This window comes from Vanellus vanellus, assembly GCF_965231255.1.
Source record: "Vanellus vanellus genome assembly, chromosome: 2".
NCBI lineage: Eukaryota > Metazoa > Chordata > Aves > Charadriiformes > Charadriidae > Vanellus > Vanellus vanellus.
Window position 1 is genome coordinate 131,971,152 of NC_138906.1, and position 24,693 is coordinate 131,995,844.

The 24,693-nt window shown below is 41.4% G+C and overlaps 1 protein-coding gene across 3 annotated transcripts in view; it reads left to right on the forward strand.

Moving 5' to 3' along the window:
* The window catches only part of TRIM55 (tripartite motif containing 55), a 40,276-nt gene that overhangs the window by 11,128 nt on the left and 4,455 nt on the right, over positions 1 to 24,693 (forward strand). The window contains exons 5-10 of one of the 3 annotated variants that reach the window (XM_082480118.1): positions 3,340 to 3,573; positions 4,617 to 4,639; positions 4,732 to 4,856; positions 7,019 to 7,293; positions 9,169 to 9,456; positions 11,812 to 12,072. In XM_082480118.1, coding sequence (XP_082336244.1) covers positions 3,340 to 3,573; positions 4,617 to 4,639; positions 4,732 to 4,856; positions 7,019 to 7,293; positions 9,169 to 9,456; positions 11,812 to 11,940 — 1,074 coding nt within the window. In that variant the 3' untranslated portion in view covers positions 11,941 to 12,072. Of the gene's footprint in view, positions 1 to 3,339; positions 3,574 to 4,616; positions 4,640 to 4,731; positions 4,857 to 7,018; positions 7,294 to 9,168; positions 9,457 to 11,811; positions 12,073 to 24,693 lie in introns of those variants that run through there. The other 2 variants (XM_082480119.1, XM_082480120.1) reach the window with 2 other exon arrangements.

Consider the following 24,693-nt stretch of genomic DNA (forward strand, 5'->3'; position numbering starts at 1 on the left):
TTTCCTCTAAGAGGTTTGCACCAGCAAAGCAAATATAAATATCAGTTCTGACCAATTTGAGCATCACAGAGCAATAGGCTGAAAGGAGCTCATATGAATTGATTTTATGATCAGAGTTTGATGAAGCATCTAGTGAAGGAGTTGCATCCCTCTCAGCCCAATTAGAATTATATTGACCCTTCAGAGCTAGAGTAGAAAAGAGAAACCGCCAACAAAAAGAAGTTAATCCAAGATGTATAGATTCTAATTGGTAAGAAAAATTGATTCCACAATCTATGTACACAATTGCCCAAGGCTCCTATTTCTTCAGAGCAAGGAAGAACAGAAAATGTCCCAAGTTTGGTTCAAAGAACATAAAACCCTTAGCTCAAGTAAATGAGAGCACCGTGTTAGCAACAGTCAGAACTTTGTAGTCAGGAAGCCTTCACGTCGCAAGGATGAAATTGGCTGCTATCAGGACTTTGCAGACAGAAATGAGCCTTTCAAGTAGGTTAACTGCAGAAATTTGAATGATACAAAAGCAAAAGATTATATTCATTTAAGTTGAACCAGCTGAACCAGAAACAAAACTTCAAACATCTAGTCTGAAGTATGGAGAAAACACTGTGCTAAAAATACCTTAAAAAATACAACAGTTTCTGCAACTAGCTTCCTCAGACTCATCCACTCATTTTAAAGTCTAACCTTTAAACTCAAAGCCCAAAGAAAGTGCAGCCATTTTACCTTCAGATGTTTTAACAGGCTTTTCACCTTTAAAGACAAAGATTGCAGAAAATAGATCTTAGAGCTTACCTTGCCACTTCCCTGTTACATTTCAAGCAAATCACATTTCCTGCCATACAAGAGCTTTGTCTGAATCAACATCAGTTTGTCCTTGAAGATGAAAAGCTACATCTGGAGCTCAGAAATGTGCACACATGGAAATAACGCTTATAATACAGGATTGTCTCTTCTCTCTACTTAACGCTTTGCAGAGAGCAATAAATATGTGCTCTAGCAGAAAATACATGATCATTTTTCTTTTAGCTGGAGCAAGAAATAGTCTACAGTTCTATATTTAGCTATTGCTCCTATCCAAGCCTAAAAAGAAAAACAAAGAGAAAAACCTGATTAATACTTGTACAGCCTTCAACTGATTGAAAGGTAGACCAAACTCACATATCATACTGAAAATAAAAAAGGGAATATAAAATACTAAATACTGGAAAAGAATAATAAATAATTAGGTACTGTTTAGCCCTGTAAACAATATGAGTCAAATAATGACAGACTAATTACAGTGTTTCTTTCAAATGCAAATAGCATAGGCCAGTCAATACAGATACTTCAGCGCAAGCAGTGTAACTCATGCTCAGTGGCAAGGACTCCTTTTCTTTTCCTGTAGCTGAGCTTTAAAAAACAAAAAGCCTGAGAACTTTTTAGAATGGAAAGTCATGTATTTGTTAACCTTTTTCATTACTCAGAATCTGATTAGGGTAATTCCATCAGGCAGACATTTTGTATGGGAACATTTTATACAGAAAGAGAATATTTCAGAAATATTTCAGCAGTTGCGGTTAGGAACCTGTTTTGCACTCTCACTTAAGGTTCACAAGTCTGTAGTGTCTGCTGACAGGAAATATTATACATTAGAGCTTAGAGATAGGGAAGGACCTGTAAAGGCACCTTGCTATCACTCTGTTGTTCTTCTTCCCCTAAAGCTTGTCCTGTGTCAAATGGCAAAGATAGCACACACCTGTCTTGAAATTAAGGTTGTTTAACAAGTGATCTGAGTGACATTTCAGAGGAGGTCATTGTAGACTGAACCAAAGAGGAGTCTGGAGCAAGTGGAATGGCAGGAAACACTGGGAGAAAGCTAGGAGAGGAGTGAAAGAGGAGAGGAAGATTGTATGAGGTTTGAACAACAGAATGACACCCAGGAGCCATTAAGCACTTGATTCAAAAGCTTGCTTATCCCCACCCTATAATTCACTAATCGAGAATTTCTGGGAAGTGGCAAGCACCTCCAGAAGGGCAGAACAAGCCCACTCATCCCCTGCCCCCACTAAGGAGTTTTAAATTAGGAGTGCCTGTTCAGCCTAGTCTTCCTCATGGGGAAGCGGAGGCAGATGCTTGGGTCGATGCAACAAGATCTGTATTTGCTCCCCACCCCTCAACGCAGACAGTGATTTTTGGCCACACATCCATCTTCGAAAGGCTTTCTCCTTTGAACAATACAGAGCAGACTGTGACCACTCATAGGAAAGAGCTCTGGCTGACAGTCAAGAAAAAAGTGGGATTCTCTCTGGTCAAGTGCTATGAATAATCAGTCTTATCACTTCCAAAAGTACTGTGTGACTGTTAATAATCCTGTGCTGCCAGGATCTCTGCATTATGCCTCAAGGGACAAAGATGAGGAATTGATTCAGCCTCTGCTCCTAGGAAAGAGATTTAAATAATCACCACCATCCGCAACCAGATACAATCACAATAAGGTTATGCCTATCAGTGTGCCCTGAGGCACACAGATGACTCAAGTACTTCTATTTGGTAGACCTCAGACATTATAGATAACCTGTCTCTAATTTCCTCCCCATAAATCCTCCCTTGCAAGTGCGGTGTGTTCTTGTTAGAGAGTGCTCAATGAAGCAGTCATCAAACCCAGCCTCCTTACTCAGTGAAATATGCAGTGTTGTCTGGTTGGAAGGACAATATAGGTGTCACAAAAAATGATGTGAAATCAGTGCCTGAAGGTAGGATTGGGGCCTGATTCCTCCTTCTTGTCTTTGTGCTTTTGTCACACACCGTTTTCTTTGTGGTACCTCTACCTCATTCAGTGCACAGTAAATGGAATATGATGGACACTTATTGTCTAAATAGAGTCTAAGAGGGCATATGTGAAAACCAAGCCCAGCCAGGACAGTTCCAGGATCTCTGGTAGAAAAAGAAAATTCTCCAGAGCTGATTTGAGATGATAGCTCCTTTAAAAAATGTTCTGTTCATGCAACTGAACCCAGCTGCTAATATGGGAGGGGGGGGGGGGGGTACTTTTTCTGCAGACTTTGATGTATTACTACAGACATCATAAATACCTTTCACAATTTTTAGCAGACTGACAAGTTATACAATTACCTGTTTGGGAGCTTTCAGTGGCGTGAAACTCAGAGTTTGAGAACAGTTTAGAAACTTTTGTTCCAATAGCTTGGACTTTGAAAATTATAATAGTCTCTGGGGTCATTCAGAATCCTTTGCACTGTTCAGAAAGAGGAATTTCTTTGATGAAATTGCTTCCAAGTAACTATAAAAATAGAAACTCTTTTAAGAACATAACATGTTTAACATAAACCAAATGATTCACAGGAATGCTGCAGACGACAGAAAGAGCAGCTGTGTGAAAAATTTGATTATCTCTATTCTGTACTGGAAGAAAGAAAAAATGAGATGACACAAATAATCACTAGAACCCAAGAGGAGAAACTGGAACACGTCCGCTCCTTGATGAAGAAGTATGCGGATCATTTGGAAGCTGTGTCAAAGCTGGTTGAATCGGGAATCCAGTTCATGGAAGAACCAGAAATGGCTGTGTTTTTGCAGGTATAAAGTCTAGAAATACAGATAGAAAAAGAATGATGGGTTTATTAAAATACTATTTAAGCATTCTCAATTTTAGGCACATTCAGAGTTTGGTCATCTTTGAGTGAACATTTATGCAAACTCATTTTTTAAAATCTTGTATCAGCACAGAGAAATTACTAGTCTTCTTGTGAATACTATACAAACCAAGAACGTGAGTATTTTGCTATTTGCACCAATATATACTATCCCATGTATGAATATCTGGTCCCCAAAGAAGAACTAGAAATTTTAACTTTTTCCAACATATCCTTATTGTCCCACCACTATAATATATGTGTATATGAACTTCTATGAGTTATAGGTTTCATTTGCATACTGACAGAGTGACTAACTTTCCAATAATTAAATATTTACGTTCTAAGTCACATTTTTGTGCCTTCACTTCATTTTTTTTTCTTCTCTTTTCTTACTATAAACTTAGGAGAGCTGATTAGGAAATGATTAGCAGCCTGTCCACTAAATTAATTTGTGTAGGATTTCTGTCCTGCAAGTTTACAATTACTCTATATTAAAGGGTGGAAGGGTTTTTTCTACAGAAAAATAAACCACACAACACTCCCTTATTTTCATCAAAGAATTGCCTTTGAAGAGTACAATATTCTTTCCAGACAAATAAAATTTTGTGTCTCCAGAAGTATACCCTAATGGATAATCAAAGATACAGTTACCATGCCTAAAGATGGTAAAGGAACACTTGCTTGTTACCACACACACTAAAGAGAAAAAATATTTCCATTTCATTTTTGTAGAAATTGTATGTATTTCCCATCATATTCATATTTTAATTAAAAAGTCTTCAATGAACTAAAAGGTTTACTCAGCTGTATACTAATTACCATCTAAATTTGATCTCATTCATAGATCTCATGTTTGTCATTTAGGAGATCCATATTAGTGCGTTTAGAAGCAGCCAATGTAAGAATTAGATCTCAATGCATAAAATCTCTGAAAAAGTGGAACCTTTTAAGAAGACAGTTATTTCCTTTTTTTTTTTTTCACAGAATGCCAAAACATTGCTACAAAAGTAAGTATTTAAACCTGAGACTCTTGATCTTTATAATGAATTACAAATTTATCTGCAAATCCAAATGCCAACAACCAATCTCTCTGTTTTAGAATTACCGAAGCATCTAAAGGATTTCAAATGGAAAAAATAGAGGATGGGTATGAAAATATGAACCAATTCACAGTGAACCTTAGTAGAGAAGAAAAGATAATACGAGAAATTGATTTTGATAGAGGTATGTAATTTATTTCACCTAAATTGCTTTCTTAAATTGGAGCTGTGTGTAATTTACATGATGATGCTGAGTAGGAAAGCTTGAATCAGATATTTCTCTCCATCCCAAAGTGTATCTAGACGATTTTGTATCAATTATAATAAAAAATAAAAATCTATCCCAGACAAAACATCACATAACCTGTTGACACCATTCATCTTGGGTTGGAACTCAGTGATCTTCAAGGTCCTTTCCAACCTAAACCATTCTGTGATTCTATGATTCTATGATCTTACCTTTTATGTGGCTTCAACACTTTCCTAAGCCCGTGATCTTTACTGATTCCTCCTATGAAGGGACCACAAAATTAAGCTTTTATCTTGGTCTGTAAAGTCCTTTTTTCCCTAAAAGATGCCATATTTCTGTGGCCTGTCTGCTCTAGAAAATCATTAAAGAAATAGATTCTTTACTACTAAAAGTACTCATGAAAGACACCTTTTTTAAACTCTTTTTTTATAATAATTGTAATGTAGTAGAAATGTAATCGAAATTCAAGATCAAAGAGTTATAGAGTGAAGCAAAAAATGTCATCATCTTTCATGCATTTAACGTCTTGTGCCATGTCATTTGTCATGACATCATGACTAAACATGTTTAATATGTCTACATAATAATGCAAAGTTGTAATTCTACCTTTACCAAAGTAGGCTTATCTATGCTTTACCTTACAGGGTAAGCCACAAGAAGTTAATGGAGATAAACAGAGATAAATAAGCAGATCTCTCTTACTAAAAGGCAGCAGTAATATTTACCTGGATATCTCTAATTTTCTTGCTAGCATGGGATTCTGCTAGTATATTTACATTCACCTTTATCAGCCCAGCTAAGTCTTATGTAGATGGTACCCATCACTTACTCCTCTGCCACAACTTATACTAACTTCAGAGTGTGTGGCTGCTCCCTGTGAGGGACTTTGGGTGCCTGTTGTGCAGTCTGTAGGTTGGGATCTGCAGACTAGCAGTACTGGGCACAGGGGTCCATGTAGTGGTACAGCAGCTGTGGCACCAGTCAGCAACAGAGCACCAGGTGCCATCTCGCAGGGTCATGAACTTCCACGGATTTGTCCTGGCAGGGATGATCCCTAGTCACAGCCTCATGCTCAGTTCATTCCTGTGATCCGCCACAGCTGCCACATCCCTGCCACACACCTACATCTGCCAAGATCGTGACCTCATGCTCCAGGCGCACACCCCCACCACGTGATGGGGAATGTGACACCAGCCTCCTGGGGACAAGGCGTTAGCAAGGGCTTTGGCAATTGGGAGTTCAGTCCTGCATTTGAAACTCCTACTACAGTCAATGAGGTCCTCTGCAGCTGGGGGACATGGGAGCAGAGATTCAGCACTCTGCTTATAGGAGCATATTTGTCTACAGAAATATTTCTCCATTATGAGGGTATTACTTAATCTGCAGATCTACATTCCACCTACATACTCAGGCAGAACCATAACCTGTGCAAAATGTGCAGCCAATTTGGAGCTTGGGTTAATGCATCCATCTAAGTTTATTTCTCTGAAGTGCTAGGATGGCTCTGAACAACATCCGACGTTTGTGAGGATGAATAGTGTGATTATGCAAAAGAAAATGCATTGTTAGAGGGCTCCCTCTGGAAACAAGCCGAGCCACAAATGCTGACAACAGGATTTGTCAGATGACGCAAAAACCACGGTTTGATCAAGTTTGACAGTCTGGTCTTAGGGAGGTTGCACTGACCTGGTAAAGGTTAATGGCAATTAAAACAAATAGATACCTAAAATTGCAAGAGGGACTTTTTTTCCTGGCAGATTGTGCCAAACCAGGTATCCTTTCCCCAGAAATTGCAGGGCCGTGCTGCACATCCCTCATGAGGGTAACTCCTTCCCATGGAAAGGGCTAGCTTAAGATTTTAACAAGCGTGTGTGTTCGGTGTCCTCCCTGCTGTGAAGCGCCTGCTGGAAGCTCCATGGCAATGCCCAGTCCAGGATGGTGGGAGCAGGCTCCTCCCCAATGCTCTCTCCCCAGCCTGTGTCCTCTGCCAGGCAACAGATTATCAATAGCTTTGCCATGCAATTGTAAATGGCTTTTTAATTACATAAAGACTTCATGTGGTGCTCAGCCCTATCCTTTTACCTGTGTCCTATCAGAGGAGGAGGGAGAAGAGGAAGAGGAAGAGACAGTGGATGGTGAAGATTTGGATGAAGTCCACACTGAGACATCAGGAGAGGAGGAGGAGGAAGAGGTGGAGGAGGAAGGGGCTGAGAAAGCATCACAGCCACCTCAGCAGGACCCTGAACCACAGAGTGCAGTGGGAGAACCCTCGGCCGAACCCGCTCCGGTGCCACAGCCGGTCGAACCCACTCCGGTGCCACAGCCGGTCGAACCCGCTCCAGTGCCACAGCCTGCCACCCCAGCTGGTCAGGTAAGTGCCGCCAGTGCCCCATTGTCCTGCCAGTTATGTTGAGTGCGCCCTGGCAGAGCAAGAAATGACTCCTCTGTGGCCTGTAGGTACTATACATCAGGAGCACAGCTAAGGGAGTCGATGCACTGGAGAGCAAAATTGTTTGTTGCCCTTGCACACATATACACAACCGTACCCTGTCCTCTCGACCTGTGTATATATCGCTTGATAAGCAAAAACTTATGCTGCTAGATAAATTGAGATATATATGGGACACATAAGATATAGATAAAAGATTCAGTTCAGGAGGTAAGCACATTACAATGGATGTTCTTCTTGCTGTGATTTAACTTAGACTAACTATTACAAATTAATATTAAAATATTTATACTAAGAGTATTTGGCATTCCCTCTGGATTTTGTAAGCTTTCCACCACCAATTTTTAGATCATGCTTCTAATCTGTTTTCTGTGAATGGCTTTTGCTACCTTCTGCTCTGGTCATCCTAGGGATATCGTCCAGGTGGATGCAGGGATATCATACACCAAACAGGAGAGGAAACTGCCTCGTACAACCTAGTAGCAAACAGATTCAGGGTGTGAATAATTCAGGCCAGCACTGTTTCTTAAGGAATGTGATTACAATGAGATCATAATTGCCGCATATTCTAAAAGACTTACATAAAAAATACACATCATCTGCTACTTTAGCTGGTCTTACATACAATTAACTTAGCAAATTCTTCTCTTATGCAATTTACCCAATGAAGTTGCTGAGCGGGTAAAGGCTGCTTTGAAGATATTTTAGGAGGCCAGTGTGAAAACAAGAGAACAAATAAAGAATCTTTGATTGTAGCAAGCTCCCCACATAAAACAAGGGAAAATAAATACTATAGATTCATTCTTGCTTTGATTTAAAGTCATACATGAGTTTGCACCAGTTATGTGAAGATGCTCTTAAATCAGTCTTTCTTGATTTAACCAAAGTTTCTTTTCAGCATTTCCACTGACTTAACTAAAATTATGTTGCCTAATATATGTAGGTTTTTATGCAAATGAGAACTAGACATAAGTAATTCTGCCCACTCACATGAAGTCCCTCGCTTCTAAGGCTAACATGGGAAAGGTACAGCATGCTGCTGTAGCAATTGTGAAATGACATTAGGAGATGGTCAGACGTGGAGTCAGACATGGCATGTGGGTATTGCTGTGTGTGGGATACCTGTATTTCAGCTTTTGCCTTCTGGTGTAAGAGAGGCAAAGCAGAAATGCTGTGGTGATAGCAGGTACCATGTGGGTGAGCCCTGAGAGCTTCATGCAGGTGGAGAGGTGCAGTTCAGCCGGCTATTCCTCTTCCTGGCAGAGCAACCATGCTTGACTTATAGCACTGATAGTAAGGCTGGTGGGCAAATGTTTCTCTCCAGTGTCTTTGTATTCCCCTTATTCTGACTGCTTATATCAAGACTCATTGGCAAACGTGTTGTTCTTAACACAAAACCCAACAAGTCATTTGAAGGTACCTACCCTGTCGTTCATGGCTGGTACCAGTTCATGAGGTTCTTATGCAGAATTTCTTATATTTTTAGGATTGAGTTGGGTGTTGATCTGAATTAAGGAACTGCTTGCTCACTCCTTTCTCAGTCAGCATCCCTTCCCAGATAATTCTACCCTCCTGTTCTATTTTTGGGGTAATGTATTTCTTTCCCATATCTGTGTTAATCAAATGATAGTTGCGTTTGCTTCATGTTTTGGCTGTAATTCTTTCGGACCATGTATTAGGGTAAATCTATTCCTTGCAGTGAGATATAAAAAACACGGCATGCAGAGCAACATGGCTACAACAGGAACGTAACGTGGTACACTCTGCTTGTTCTTCTCTTTATCTGTCCTGATTAAGGATGAGGTTGTGACACCAAGTGGTTCTCAACAGACCCCAGAGTCTGACACTCAAGTGCCGGCCACAGCAGAAACCATCGATCCCTTGTTTTACCCTAGCTGGTATAAGGCTCAGTCACGGCAATCAAGCAGTTCAAGCTCAACCCCAGTGAGTGGGTTGGGGAAAGTAGGGCCTCCTGTTTCTCTGGAAACAAGTGCAAAGAAGGCAGAAGCCCCAGCAGCGCCAGCGATCGAGGAGAGTGCGCCGGGGAGTGGTAAGGAAAGTAATGCCACTGCAGCAACATCCAAGGTCAGTGCTACCGAAGTCACCCTAGAGTGCTGTGATGGGCAGCAAGGCGGGAATGGCAATTGTTAAGGAAAATGTGACTTAATTTTCTTCTGCATGCTAAAGAATAAGAATAATTTCAGAAATATGGAAACAGCATAAATTGTTTCAGCAGATCCACTGGGTTTACAGATGGTTTCAGTATGTGACAGGCTGACTTTTCAGCTTCAGAGTAGCATGCTGACGGTTGCTTGTGCTTAACTGCCAGTGCACCTCGCTTGTGCGAGCTGTTATCCAAGTTGCTCACAGACACGTTCGGGAGCTGTCGGAGAGGCTGGCGATATCTCTGCGCAGTCAGATGTTTGCATGCATTAGTAGCAGACAAATCCTGTGCATGATATTATTCTCGTCACCTGTTGAAAGCCCGTGTACATCACATGCCATCCTACCACTACTGTTAGAGCAGCTATGGCTTGGCTTTGCCTTCTGCAGCTTTAAGGCTGCACCTGGAGCATATGGCTTCCCCATGTGAACATGCAGCTGTGCAAATACCCGGAGCCTTCTTGTGTGTTTGACTGCCTCTCAGTAAGCAGTGTGATTTCCTGGGTTCAGACCTGTTGAAGAAGGTTTCCTCCAAGGATTATTGGGACTTGATTAAAGGAGAGCATGAAGATAAAATATTCCAGTTCTGTGTTAGCCTACCAGCAGCATGATGGAATAACAGAAACTGATGTGTTGGGTACATGAGGGTGTTTCCTTTAAAATGACAATGTTATCAGTTGGGATAACCTGAATTTGGATATTCCTTCTTCTGCCTATATGTACAAACTTCACAGGGATTAAATATCCAAGAAACAGAGATAAGGGACCTGTGTGTGAAGCATTTGCACACTACACCTGCTCCTACTCTAGTGCCTGGCTACCAGCCCATGAGCAGCACTCTCTAAATTAGGACGTCCTGATTTACAGGCTTAAGCCATATGTTTTCACAGAGCGATTACCTGTATGTGTGCGACAAGAGGAGATTATGTGCGTGTGTGTGTGTGTGTGTGTGTGTGAAAAAGCACAAGCGGGTAGTAAGTATTTCATGCTGTTTCCTTTAAAGTTGGAGTAGAACATTCAGCATCCATAAGCAGCCCTACCATGATAAATCAACACATGGAGGGGAAAAAGTTAGAAGGAGTTCATATAGATATGATAAAAGGGGCACTTATCTTTTAGCTGGAGGCTTTAATCAGTGACACTTGAATTTGATGGAAGGATCCTCACCAACTTCAGTCTTAAAAAAACAATATTTGACCCCCAAATTTCAGTAGCTATTTTTCAAGTCAGGGTTTGGTTTGAGAATATTTGAGTGGAACAACAACAACAAAAAAGATTATTTTAAAATTACCAAATCTGCTATGGTCTTGTCTTCTCAAGTATATTTCAAACAAGCTGGTAAAAGCAGGTAAATTCACAGTGAAATTAATTGCTGCTGTTTCTTTGTATCAGTTCAACTAATTACTGGGCAGCCAAACCTCTCTGGAGGCAGGTAAAGTCCTTACTGGGTAAATTCCCTGGGAGCTTGCCTGACTGTGGTCCTCTTCCCTGGGTCCTAACTTACCAGCAGCAAGTAAAGGAGTAAAATTAAGGTTTGATGTGACCAGCTGTTTGAAAAAAGAGTGGCAGTGGTTTTCAGTCACACCAAAGCAGCAATATGGTAGCCAGCTCTCTTCATCATTAGGTACCCAGAACGAAAACAGGCACATGGTAAAGATGCCAGTTCCTGTTGGCATGTGAATTTGGGGGTGCTGGGTTTCGATATTTTCCCATGAGTGACACTGACATTTTGGGAGGAGGAGGATGTTGAAAAGAGTAGCAAGTGATCCTGGGAATGGGGGGAGAAAGGAGAAGGGAACACAGCTGAGGACTGAGTTGTCCCTGGGCTGGAGATAGAGGAAGGGATAGGAGATCTCGGGAAGCAGAAAGGTGCGAAGTGTGCTGAAGAACAGAAAAAGCAGAGTGACGAATCTAGGAAGGGTGATGCCGTGAGATGACACCGTGGTCAGATTTGTGGATCTGAGCTGAAATGTGTCTATGTTACAAGCAAAATGGCCTCTGTCATGTGGCAGTGATCATTTTTAAGTATGTGAACTTCAACTTTGTTTTTTTCCTGCATGTGATTTTTACACAACCCACTCTGAAATGCCGTATTTGTTTATTTTTTTTGAAACCGCTACTGATGTTCCTCACACCACTGTTTTTACTCCCTTCCTCCAATTAAAAGAATATCATGGAAAAGTGCTGTGGAAACAGAGCTTTTTCACTGAATATAGTGATAATGACTACTTCGTGTCATGACAACACTGGTGAAGCACTCTTCTTATTTTCTCACAGGAGTTAGCATTCTGCATATCACTTTTGGCATTTCTTATCATACTACATCATCTTTGGAATCTGATTCAATACATGATTTGTACTTTCATGGGTAGGAAATATTTTGTTTTACCATTAACTAACAGTTAAAATAGTGTCTCTGGTGATGTTCCTACATAGTTTTAAAGGATTTTTTCCCTTTCTTCCCATCCAAAAACATCATGCTAGTTTACAATACAAGCTGCCTAAAACATTTCTTCCTCACACCTTTGAAACGCCACCCTTCAGCTTACTCCTGCATGGTTAAACATCGCACCTCCCTGGTTCAAAATTACAAGATACCTTTATTCCCTCAGTATATGGGCTTATATTTCAGTTGCTGTTCAGATGACCAGCAGGATGGAGAACCTGTGGGTTGACCGGGACACGTGAAGAGCCCCAACCTTTTTTAGTCCAAAAAATAGGGGAGGAAGATCTGGGAAGCAATGCTCATCATCAGAGGGGTAAACATCAGGAAGAAAAATCCACTGAATAATCCTTCTGCCAGGATTCCCACTGTGATCAAACCAACGGTGCTCCCTCAAGGACCTCCAGAGAGCAGGATTTGAGTCACATCCCTGAGGGAACACCACCATGGAGAGAGTCCCCTTCACACCCTAGCCCACACAGCACACCCCACACATTGAGGGTTCAGGTCCTTTTTCCACCAAAAGGCATCCAAAGCCACCTGTCCCACATTCCCAGTGAGCGTGGAGTACCAAACATGGCCCTGAAATGCATCCCCATATAGCTGGGGGGGATCCCAGCCCTTTAGACATCCAACGCTCTATGTGTGCTTTTAAATATCCATGCTTAAAAAATGTTTTTCTGTGGCAAAGGCTGTTTTTTCCTTAGGTCACACTAATTAAGAGCTGAAATACCTACAAGATCAAGGACTAAGAACTTCACTACCCAGTGAAGCTTTCCTGAGTGCAGATACTGTAAATTAAACCTTAACTATTCTGTAATATTTCTTGGGGAGTAGCTTATTTTTGGTAGACACTGTCCATGATTTAGTTCTTCCAGCTCCAAATTCCCACCGTTGTTAGGCAAGACATATCTGTATATTCAATTTCCAAAGTGATATGCCTGATCTGCAGAGAATTCTGTGTTACCACTGGGATGTGTAATCTTATTTACTGGAGACCAAAAGCCTCTGACACAAAGCAACTGTAGTTACCTTTGAGTATTTGCTCTAATAACAGAAGAATTCAATTTTAGTCTATTCTTCAAGACAAAAATGCTTGTTCTTCCCTGCTACTTTTTGTACTGCACTTTAAGGACTGTATAACATGATATTGTGCATCTATGAAAAATGATAAATTATTATTCGGCTTTTATGTCCAAAAATTCCAGCACTATGAAGTATATCTCTTCCTAAAAAAAAGGAGAGGGGAGAAGTTATCAGCTACTGTTTAGTTGCCTGAGTTATGCAAAAAGATGCACTGTCTGGTGGTAAATTGAATTTGAAAAGCATTGGACACTGTGAATCTCAATTAAATTTATGGATCATAGTTTAATTTTCATTTATTTGTTTTTGGTTTTGAAAATTCATTGTATTATGACAAGAGGACATAGAGCTTGTTTGTACTCCTGGGAAATCAGGCATGCGAATAGCACGATGCTCTTTTTTCCCTCTCTTTCTTTTTTAATTCAAAATACCTTTTGAAATTAAAAACAGACAAATGCAGAGAGCTCTCATTTCTACCATTTGAGACCTCTTTCTATGCAGTCTCTAGTGACAGCTTGATGATTTATTTAATCATGAAATAGAAAGGAGGTGAGGGAGAAAGGCATTTTGGTCTCAGACTCTATTTGCATAAAAATTATTTTCTTCTCCATGTGTCATGAGGTGGCTGTTTAGACAGTTTATGTGTCTTTATCTTTCGTGAGAGATGTCAGGTCACTGCCCCTTTTTCTTTTTGTGTGATGAGCCCGTGAACGCCAAATAACAAAATTACTTGAAATAACTGTAATAATAATTAATAATAATAATAATAATAATAATAATATAAATCTGCATGACTGTCATCATAAAAGCAGCATATAATTTATTTTCAGGCTATTTAATAGAACGTACTGGTAGGGGTTTCCTTGTTTTTTCAGCAGCAAAAATAGGTCAGTTCCACCTATTAATTCCCAAAATTTACTTTATTTAAAGGCCGGTGCACTCTAAGAAATTGTATTGATGCACTAAGAAATTTCCTCCAGAGCACAGGAGGGTATATCAGCAGGGGTACGGCAATAAGAGGTGCAGCCCACAGTTGTACAGATTGCTTGGTCTAAGAAGGGATGGAAGGAAATGATTCAGCATGAACAAAATCGATAACTCAGCACTAGAGAGCCACATCCTGCTTAAGGGAGTGCCTAAGGCAGAAGTACAGTCACCACAGGCTGCTTCTGCGTCTGACAGAGGACGAGAGGCATCTCCAGTGAGAGACAGTTCACCAGCTGCTGCTGGTTCTCACTTGGCACATCTTCACACCTGCCCGCTGAGTGTAAGGTGACATCGCTCCTAACCCAGGTGCCTCTGCTCAATGTCTAAAGTTGGGGGAGTCTTTTGAAGTGAGTCTGAGCCTCTGCAGATGACGACCGGGAGTGAATGATTAAAAAACACAGATAGAATCAATGAGCTGCCTTGCCACCATGGGGAGTAACGTATTAGTGGAGGGTGACGTAAACATTAACAAGAAGCTCATTCCAGTGCATGGGAGAAAGAGATCTTGGATTCCAAACCAAAAACTTCGACAGCTTAGAGACAGACTGTGAGATGAGTTACAGAAGAAGGTGAAGCAAGCCTTCACCTAGTCATAAATTCTCTTCTTGTGTTCGGTCTCAGGCTATGACAGGCTAAGAGAGCTAGGAAGAAGAACACATGTTTTGTGCATTAGACTTCAGAAACTCATTCACTTGTTTCGCATTCCAGGACTCATGCACATGGTTTTGTACTCTTTATATCTGGAGGATGCAACCAAGGCATATAGGTGTGAAGCTTTAGGCATATGAAGAATGATGTGTGTTTTGTAAATGCCTGTGACATCTAACTGTTGGACTGGCACACCTGAAGGGGTATATGGCCCTTCAGGCTCTTGGAAATCTGACTTCTAAATATGCACTGAGTCGTCTTCAGTAGTAAGATTAGTTTGCAGGAGTGCTGAACATCTATCACTTCTAACAGTGCAAACGCTCGATACTCCCAGCTAACAAGCCAGGTACGTAAGCCCCTCTTGCTGCCCAGCTTTAAGCAACCAAACGTGAAAAGCTGGCCCTGAGTTCTGCCCTTCAATTCCCTCAGAGGTGCAGACCTCTGATAGCTAGAGAAAGCCATGCCCATCAAGAACAGTGAAACCACTTTCTGGGCATGTGTAGTCCTTAAAAATGTCTTCACATGTGGAACCACTCTACCCCTTGTTTTGTAAGAGATGAATCCCAAAAATCAGCAGTGACAGGTATTTTATAACAAAACTTGTGTTGTCACTGGAAGAAAGCAGATCCAAAATACCTTGTAACTGCTCAAATTATTTCAGTCTGGTTAAAATACAGAGGGCAATGGATGCATAAGGAAAAGTTTGTTGTGTTTTTTCCATAATCAGATTTTTGTAGGCAACATCCCTCAGGCAGTGACACCATATAAATTTGTGAGAGTTTATGAAAGTCTTGTACTCACCTGGGTCTCTGGTTATCCAGTTTATTTCAGCTAAGCTGAAGTACTGGACCCCATATTCTGTTGCTCAAATTACCTGTCGGAAAAGTGGCTGTCTGTTGCTCCGAAGGACTCAAGCGCATACATTTAGTTTGAAACGAAATGCGAGTTAATCATCCACAAACAGTATTCTGATCTAATTTCCCTTTGCTGCCAGTAAGTACAGTGCTTTAATTCCATGAGGATATAAAATATAATCAGGACTGAGCTGTTTGGGAGGAGAAATACTAATGGAGTGGCCTATGTTAATCTTGTTTCATTAGTTTTAAAATTTTCTATTACTTGCTTGCAACCTTATGCCATCTGCCAGAATTACCATAGGGACAGTCCTCTCTGTATGCACGTACTGTAGTTCTCTTTACCCTGCTGCTGAATACTTCAATTTCAGCTGGTGATCCTTCAAATATTTTTCTATGAGACAGCTTTAAATCACATGTCAGAGAGGTCAGTACATAGCTAAGTTTTAGCCAATTGGTTGTGATGTCAGTATGCAGACAACACAGACAAAATACGATCATTTAAAATCAAAATAAGCCCAAGAGAGATCACGTTGTGCTCGCTGCCCATGTACCTCTGCTTTTCCACCACTCTATAAAAGGTACAGTCCCATTTTAGTGCAGCGCTGCTCTGGAATGATTGCACAAGCGTGGCGGTGGTACACAAATAATAATTTCCTTTCTCTTCTCCGAATGGAAACTCAGTCTTGCCAGTCTGCCAGGTAAGGAAGCTAAGTCCCCCTCTTCAAGCCACCTGCTCCAAGAGAGGGTATTGCTTGCTCGAGAGAAGGCAGTCTTGCAAGGCTGGATCTTGCGGGAACAATGCTAGGCGAGGGTCTCCCTCCCCCCTGGCCCACTCGACACAGCCTTCCCACAGTTTGCCCCCAGAGCAGGACAAGTTTGTTAGCGTCAGCGGTGGGCACAGCCCAAGCAGCTCTCTCCCAGGAAGCTGCTGCTCTGAAGGCTCTCTGCTCCCTGCAACAACCACGTTCAGTGCTAATGAAAGATCTGGGAATGCAGAGAGCAAAAGTCAACTTGATGTTTCCTATCTAGGTCTGGGTGTACTTGTACTGTATCATTTCTTAGGTAGAAAACTGGATGGGTTTATTTCTGTACAGTTAAAAAATCTGCAAGGTTTGAGTGAATGAAAAGCGGGTCATCTATCCTCCGTGAAGTTGAGCCTTTTAAAGGAGAGCCATGAATCAGCTAGTATACAAGACCAAATTAAATTCTGTTGGAAGCTTCTTCCTAAACATCTCTTAAATTTCACTTTGGGGGAAGAAAGGGGGGGGGGGGGGGGGAGGCAAGTGCTCAGCCTGTAGCTGAAATACAGGGCAAATACTAGATGCAAGAATCTCAGTTAACAGTCCAAAAATTCCACCTTTGCTTCTCCATAATTTGACTGAGTTGGGACTTGTGGTTGGGTCTGTGGCCACTCAGGCTGATGTTTAGTCGGTGGCAAATTCCACCTGTAAATTTCCATTTTGTGTCTTGACTTTGTGCTTCAGGTGAGATTTTTTTTCCCCTCGGTTTAGCAAATACATGCAGAGAAAATCAGGAAAGTCTTGATTGTTCCTCTTTAAACACCTCTCCCTTGCTTCTGAGAATTATCTGAGTGATTCAGAGGCAGCAGTGATGAGTCGTGAGGGCAATGCATTAAGACCGGCTTTCAGACAACACTTTCTCATAATTAATATGGCTGCAAATACTTCACCTGAAGTCTTACCTCGAATAGTCTGCTCTGTGATTTGTCTGGTGAGTCATAGATACCATCTGATTTATGTGTATTTCATTTTTTTCAGTCCATTACTAGCAAAAAGACCTCCACAATGACCGTGTGGACAAAATTATTTCTCCTGTTCAAATTAATACAAAGCCAGGCTCACCTAGATGTTGTCTTTCTGTGACTAGCTCATTTATGTACTGAACCCTACCTCCACTCGACCTCCTCCTCCAAGCATCGCTCATTCTGCTCATTGTTAAGGCGTTCGGAAAGGAAAATAGAATTTAAACAAAAAATATTTCTTAATCATAGATGAACTGTTGCTGGTTTATATCACATTACAGTAGATTTGTGTCAAAACAACACAAGCCATCTGTTTGTAAAACACTTGGTGAGTTGTCATCCTACTGTTTTGAGACAGTTCAGGCTCTCAGTTTAGCCATACACTCGTCTGTGGAAAGCAGTGTTTGTAATCCTGTAACCACTGGAGATGGATCATCTGACTGAAAATCCCATTGGCAGTAATTAGTAAACTGAGCCTTAGTCTTTGTGTTTGGATATCGTATCCTGCCACTTCTAGGCTTTCCTGACTTGTGAGCAGGCAAGAGGCTGGACCGCAGCACCCTGCAGGATTCTGTGCCCACCTACCTGTTGCTTGAAATGGAATTATGGGTTGGGTGGCTACCTGTACAGCCAAAATGAAACAGAAAAAAAAAAGGAGAGGAACATATCAAGCATGATACATATGCAGATGATACATATTCCTGACATCTTTACACTGATCTTCAGGTCATTAAGTAAGAGACCAGTGACTAATTCAGAAAACCTGTTATCCCAGGCTACTGGCCAATGGACATAGATAGGTGCAGCAATGGTCAAATCATGCTTCAGGTGTCCGACTTAGATGTCACACCTTTGACTGAGCAGAGAATGAGGATCTCACAGTTCTGGAGACAAAGTGATCTAAATTTCTCATTGTTCCTTTTAATTTAGAGAGCACTCTATAGAATCTGCCTGAGTCTATCTCAGCTAGCGAAGGCGGTGATCGAAATACAGACCCAGTCTCTTAGAGCACTCTTGGCTCAGCACTTCTGCACACAGAAGAAGTGGCTATTTTTCACGATGAAACACTTGCTGTTTGACTCGCTCTATTACAAAATGCCTTATCGAGGAAAGGTAGTTGTTTCCCAACTCAGTGATGGTAAGCCTTTTCAATGTCTGACACCAGATTTATTTTTTTAAATACATTTATTTTTATATTTATGCACAATTTCATCATTTAATTTTATAAAATAAATTGATTTTTTTTTTTTTTTAAATACGGACCTGGTGCCTGCCCAGATGCAGGTCAGTTCCAAGATTGTCTCTGGTAACAGTTGTCTGCAATCTGTGCTCTATACTCCATAACAACCTAGTCAATAACTGTGATTGAATCCAAGGCCTTAAGAGGAGTATTTATCACAGCTTCCTTGGACTTACCCTGGGAACAGTGCGAGATGGGCAGAAGGAAGCTTGATTTAATATCCTGCTCATCAGTTGGCTGAGTGCTGTGCAAGCAAGACAGCATTGCTAGTGGGTGAGCAGAGATTACAAAGTGAGATGTGATATGACAGATGTCTGTCCAGGAAGTCATGGTGCTGCTCACTGAGCAATGTATTATTGTTGGAGTAGAATCATTTCTTGGCTACCAGCTTCGGTTTCTGTAGTCATAGTAAGAAGAAGATTCAGGCAAAGGAAGACATACAAAAATGAGCACACTAAAGAAAAGTAACAGCAGCAACAGGTTATAAGGGGAAAATGGTAAATAGTTGAACTGTGGCCAAGACAGTTTCTGTTTCATGGTGGCTTTAGAGGATGGCAACCTGCTGCTTTAGCTGATGTTACAGCCTTTCTTCCTGCATCTCCATCAGTGTGTTTTTGCCTCTCAGAGAAGGTGTGCTGTGTCCACAGCTCATATATATTACCCTCCACATATTTACAACAGCCCAAGTAAGTCAGTCCTTCATGATGTGAACAGTGCTCCAACCTCCGAAGCATGGTATGTGTCTCCACACTGGCTCCGTTATCTGATCCTGTGAATGGAGCTCCAGGGTGAGTCACAGTCTGAACTGGCATTCTGTCTCATTCATTGGATTTACAAAAAGACCGTTTGCAGAGGAAGAAAAAGCTTTAATTTGCAACACCCGTATTACTCAAAGGAAAGACTATATGACAGAGACGAACATAACATTAAGCCATTGCTATGTTTGCTACTTCTCTCTGAAAGCTAGTAAGAAAGTTTCTCTGACATGGACTGGATGGGTTACTGCCACAGAGAAGTTCTTGGAAGGTCTTTACCTCACGTTTAACTTGGTGATGTGAAGTCATATCTACTTGTCTGATGAAATAGAAGTAGGAGGAAGGGAGGAGGACTGGTAGGCGCGAGCAGCTTTCTGGCACTGGTGGCCAGTTCATAGCACTGACTCCAACAGCCTCTCAGGATGATCATTCCTTTTCTAGACAGTTCTCCAGCAGGGCTGGAAGGGAGCAGAAATGATAGCTGACTGATCAGGAGGTCCTCAAAAACTTCACTCTGAGAGGAACGAAGAATGGTGTCGGTAGGTCCAGAAAACACTGTTCTGATCATGCAGCCTTAACATTCACATGTTTGTAAGACTCTCCTCTTGGGTTTCCTTCATTTTCCTGGACAGTGGCGGGACTAGGTTTCATACAAATCTGTAGTTAATCCCTCTCAACAAAAAGCAATGTCAGTGAGGGACAGCAATGGGTGAAATATTAAACAAGTGTCTTATTTCTGGCTTTTTTGTTTGAGTCATGGAAAAGATAGGTGGCATAAATAAGGGAATTGTATTTCCTTTGTCCCAAGTAACATTTAGAAGAAAGCTGCTCTCTCACATCATTCTCTAAAATTGTTTCCACCACTGGTTCAAGTGTCTGGACCTTTGGAACCCACGGGAGGTGTGCAGATCCCATACCGAAATAAGCTAGCCGGGCTGTTATCTTCTGAACTATATTTGGTCTCTTTAAGGTCATTATGTAAGAGACATTGCATTAGACATTACCCACATAATGTTAATTGCCATTTAATGAAAATCTATTGAAGAAAGGCATTTCCTCCCAATGGACTTTTAAAACTCATTACTGACCACTACTAGGAGATCAACAGTTCTAGTACTGTGAGTGATGGAGCTTGTCTATGCATATTATTTTGTCTGCCACCATATGTGTTTCCGTGGCAGGTAATTGTAGCAATTATTTCCGAGAATATTCTGTTGGTTCCCACTAATAAAAAGAAAAGATCCATACAAAATAAGCAGCCTCTTAGCTTGAAACAATATTGTTGTGATATATGTGACAGCTGCCAGGTGTTATGCTGAAGGAGCTAGACTGCATAAAAATATGAAAACAAAATGCTTGAACTAAGGTTTAAACTATTTAAAAATAACCTGTTGTGCTCCCTTTGTTTCCGCTGCCTGGAAGTATTGAGTGCCAGAAGTGTAACACTTGACATTTGAGGCGGACAAATCGAGCCTACAGATTCTGTGATGGCTTTGCGACCAGCTAGCATTTTTTAATCATGCCTGTTCTTGTCAACACTGGGGGTTGTTTCTAAACAAGCCAGCTAAAATATGTGAATTAGCTTTAGTTTCTAAATCATTTTCTGAGGCTACAGAAACTGTAGAAGCAAGAAGCTTGTATTTTCACTGCTTCTCTCTCCAAGACCCACATTTTTTAACAAATTCTCACTCTTGCATTCCTGCTGGATCAAGAGGAGGCAGTGAAGGCATTGGGTGGTTCACATGCCTCTGAGGGTGTAGATCCATGTTTTTCTTTGTCAGCAAAGGTGATTTAGGAGTTTCTTGCCAAATGGCCCTGCTTCTTATTCCTGCCCGGATGCCACCATTCATGTGGCATTTGTGCTGAGGCAGCTGTGTGTTGGGCTGTGTTGGAATCAAATAGTCCAGCTTAAAAATATCTTCCTTCACCTCAAAAAACAACCCAAAATTGATGTCATTCCAGTGACATTCCCGTTCTTAGCACAGCCCTGCAAACAGCTGCAGCAATGCAAATGGACAGTGAACCATAGAGGCAAAGCAGGAAGAAGGTGGATGGGGAGCCAAGGGGCAGGACCTGCTTTGGTTAGCATTGTTGCTCCAGAAAACATTCATATAGCTGCACAAGAAGGCTATTTCTAACCAACCATCCCATCTATCTGCGTAATTGTAAGGAATAACCGCCTATCCTAGGGCATACTGAATTCTAATATGCATTCTTTTCTTACTTATTTCACTGTAAATCTAGACCTTTCTCATTAATTTGGTCAAAACTGAGACCATGACTCCACGAGATGGTAAATGTACTTTTGGAGAATTCAGCAGTAGGTCAGAAATAACATACTTGGGTGACAAAAAGTGTTCAACTACTACAAATTCACTAGGAAGAACCATATTTCTTCAAAAATGTGAGCAGGTCATTTTTGCTATGTCAACAAAGGCATAATCAATTCTCCTGCGGCTGGCATAAAACTAGCAACCATTTTTTTTCTGATTAATTACCAAAAATTGTTGTCATTTAGTTACGCTCAATCCAGATAAAACTTACTGCTAGGTGATCTACAGCCCTTAAGGAAACAATCATTTCGGGCCTCATTTCTTTCATTTCTCACATCTCCCTGCAAGTTGGTGTGATATAACCTCTGAGAGACCCATTATAACAATAGTTTCTCCAGATTCTACCTTATCAGAAGTCATCAAAAATTGCCAAACAGAAAGCAAACCAAAGACGACTGTGAAGACCCTTCACCTTTCCTCCCCACTCCCTAAATTTAAGAGTTACTGATCTTGTAAAAAGTGATAGTGCAGTCAAAGTTCTCAATTCCTCTCAAGCAGTTTTCTGATATCCTGAAGTATTTGTCTGGAATCTTTCTTGTGTACTACTTAAAAGCCAGATCTAGTCTAACCTGGTCACCAAGAGTGTCTCTGGAGTCAGTAGAGAGAAACAGGTACCTCCAGAGCACACTCCACCCTCTAGACACTTCTTTTAGGATGGGACAAATCACCCTCTGGTGGTGCCTTTCTCACATCACGCTCATTAGAGAGGATGAATACCGTTTGCTTGAGTGGATATCTCATTTCTGGATGACTGAAGTTTGGTAACATGGATCCCAGTCTTTGGTACCTAAAGACTATGAAGGTTAGCGGTGGTAAAGCAGAAAACAGTGTGTAGACTTCATTGTGTTTCAAATATCTAGAAGGCCTAGACTGCCTGTTTTTCCCCAGTGTAAATAGCGTAACTGCTGAGCCCTAATAAATGAAAACGTTATGACAAAGCCATGCCACTCACCCCTTTCCTCCCCTCCACACGTTTTACAAAACCCTTATACAGATTTAAGTAGTGCTCTGCTTAAGGAAGCAAATGCTGAAAGATGCCGAATACCTGCAACTTTGATACGACTCATCAGGTTAAACTCCGAGATCCTTATACTGTTTAACCATGCTAATTCTAGCGTGCCAGATGCTGAGGAGTGCTGAATGGCTGCTCAGTGGGAGTTGTGGTTGCTCAGCACCTCCAAAGGATTGGCATGTAAACTCCAGCCTGGACTTTGCTTATGGGAAAAACAAATCCAACCATCAGTCATGCAGGGTGTGCTTCCCTCCCCGCTTCATGAGCTGGCCTGGTGAAAATTCCTGGTGCTTATTGAAAGCATCATCTGATGTCACTCGACACCACAGGGGAAAATATAAATCAAAGTGTAAGTATTCAGCACTCTCTCAGCATTGGCCTAATGCGATTAATGTAATCTGAGGTAAACACTTCAGTTATTCCTTATTACTGTTAGGGACCCAAATCAAGGGTTGGGACTTGTTATTCCAGGTAGTGTGAGAAAACAAGCCCTACCCATGAGATCTCCAAGACTAAGATAATGCTCGGGTAGAAGCTTAACAACAGTTACCTAATAGCAATGAAGAGACACAATGAAGTGTTGAATCTGAACCATCTGAAAGGCATGTGCCAAGGGCTCTGCCGTGCTCAGCAGAAAACTTTTCTCTGGCAGCAGAGTAGGGCTGCGGTAGCAGGGAGAGCGAGGTGATCCTGGGTGAGATTGCAAGCACCTATAGAGGGGTCGGGTGCCCAAATGCTGCTGACACTGAGGGAACCTACTTTTGCTTTCTGAATCACCTCCTGGTTCAAAAAAGTTGTTTTCTGTGAAAGTCTACAGCTGAATTCTTTGTCTCAGACAGCACCAGCACACTGTATAACACTGAGTTGTGTGGACTGCCATTGGAAGGGGGGAACAGACTTAATAATGTGGAGAGAGTTGCTCCTTGCACCTTTTGATGGTCTCTTGCCTCCCATGAGGATAGCATACCTCAGCCACTGTATGACTCAGAGCACAAATACTAAAGTGTCAAAGGAGTGAAAACACAAGTCTAAAAGCCAAGGAATGGCTCTATTGTCAGTTCTGTGCTTGCTTCACTCCTGGCTGGGTGTGATGGCAAATGATTGCTCTTGGAAAGGCACATCGAGGTATTGCAGACTGGCACCCTGCTGAGTCCAGCGAGGTGCAGGGAGTAAATGCTTCATCCAGCCAAACCCAGTGGGAATATGCTGGAGCCCCGAAATTGTTTTGCTGACACAGGAAGATGTCATCACAGCAGAATATGAAGGAGTTAACACATTATGAAATACAGTTTTGGCAGTGATGCAGACAAAGATTGTTTTGTTTGAAATGCAGTACCAGCAGTGTTGGTTAACAAGATAATGCAGTCACCTGGCCAGTCTCAGTCATTACACTGTGTTATTTCTTCTAACATGTTAGGTCCAAATCCTATGAAACAAGCTATTTAACTTTAGGCCCATGGATAGTTCTTTGCTTCAAAGTGAATTTTAGTTTAATGTATATGCTCAGATTATGGCTGGTTGAAATAGCAAGAGGAAGTGCTTGCACAGGAAGAGAAATTGCAAGGTGACAGTGTGTTTTTAAGTAAAAAAGAATAAAACCACAGGAAATTCTTTTTTAAACCTCTTGTCAGTCCTATTCCTCTGCAGAGTGAGGAGAAGCGAGGAGGGCTATCCCACGCCTGCTTACACACACTGCTAAGGGCTCGGTGCACAGAATTGCACAACCAATTTCAAAATGACTTTTTGCTAGTCCAGGCATTCTGGCTGTCCTTCCAAAAATAAAAGGCAAAATTTTCAACATCACGAAGGACTAATAAACCACCTACACTCCTGCATCTACCGAGAACAAGAGAGCGCAGAATCCCTTACGACTCAGAAAGTTGAGCCATGTATTTACTGCTGATACCTGACTTTTGTAATCGGGTTGAAAGGTTTGCATTCCGCACTTTCCTGGGCTGAGAGGCAGATCTTCTATAATCAGGATTCAATTAGCTACCTGCCTTTTCAGCTGAAGATCTGGCCCCGTGGGCCCAATTCTT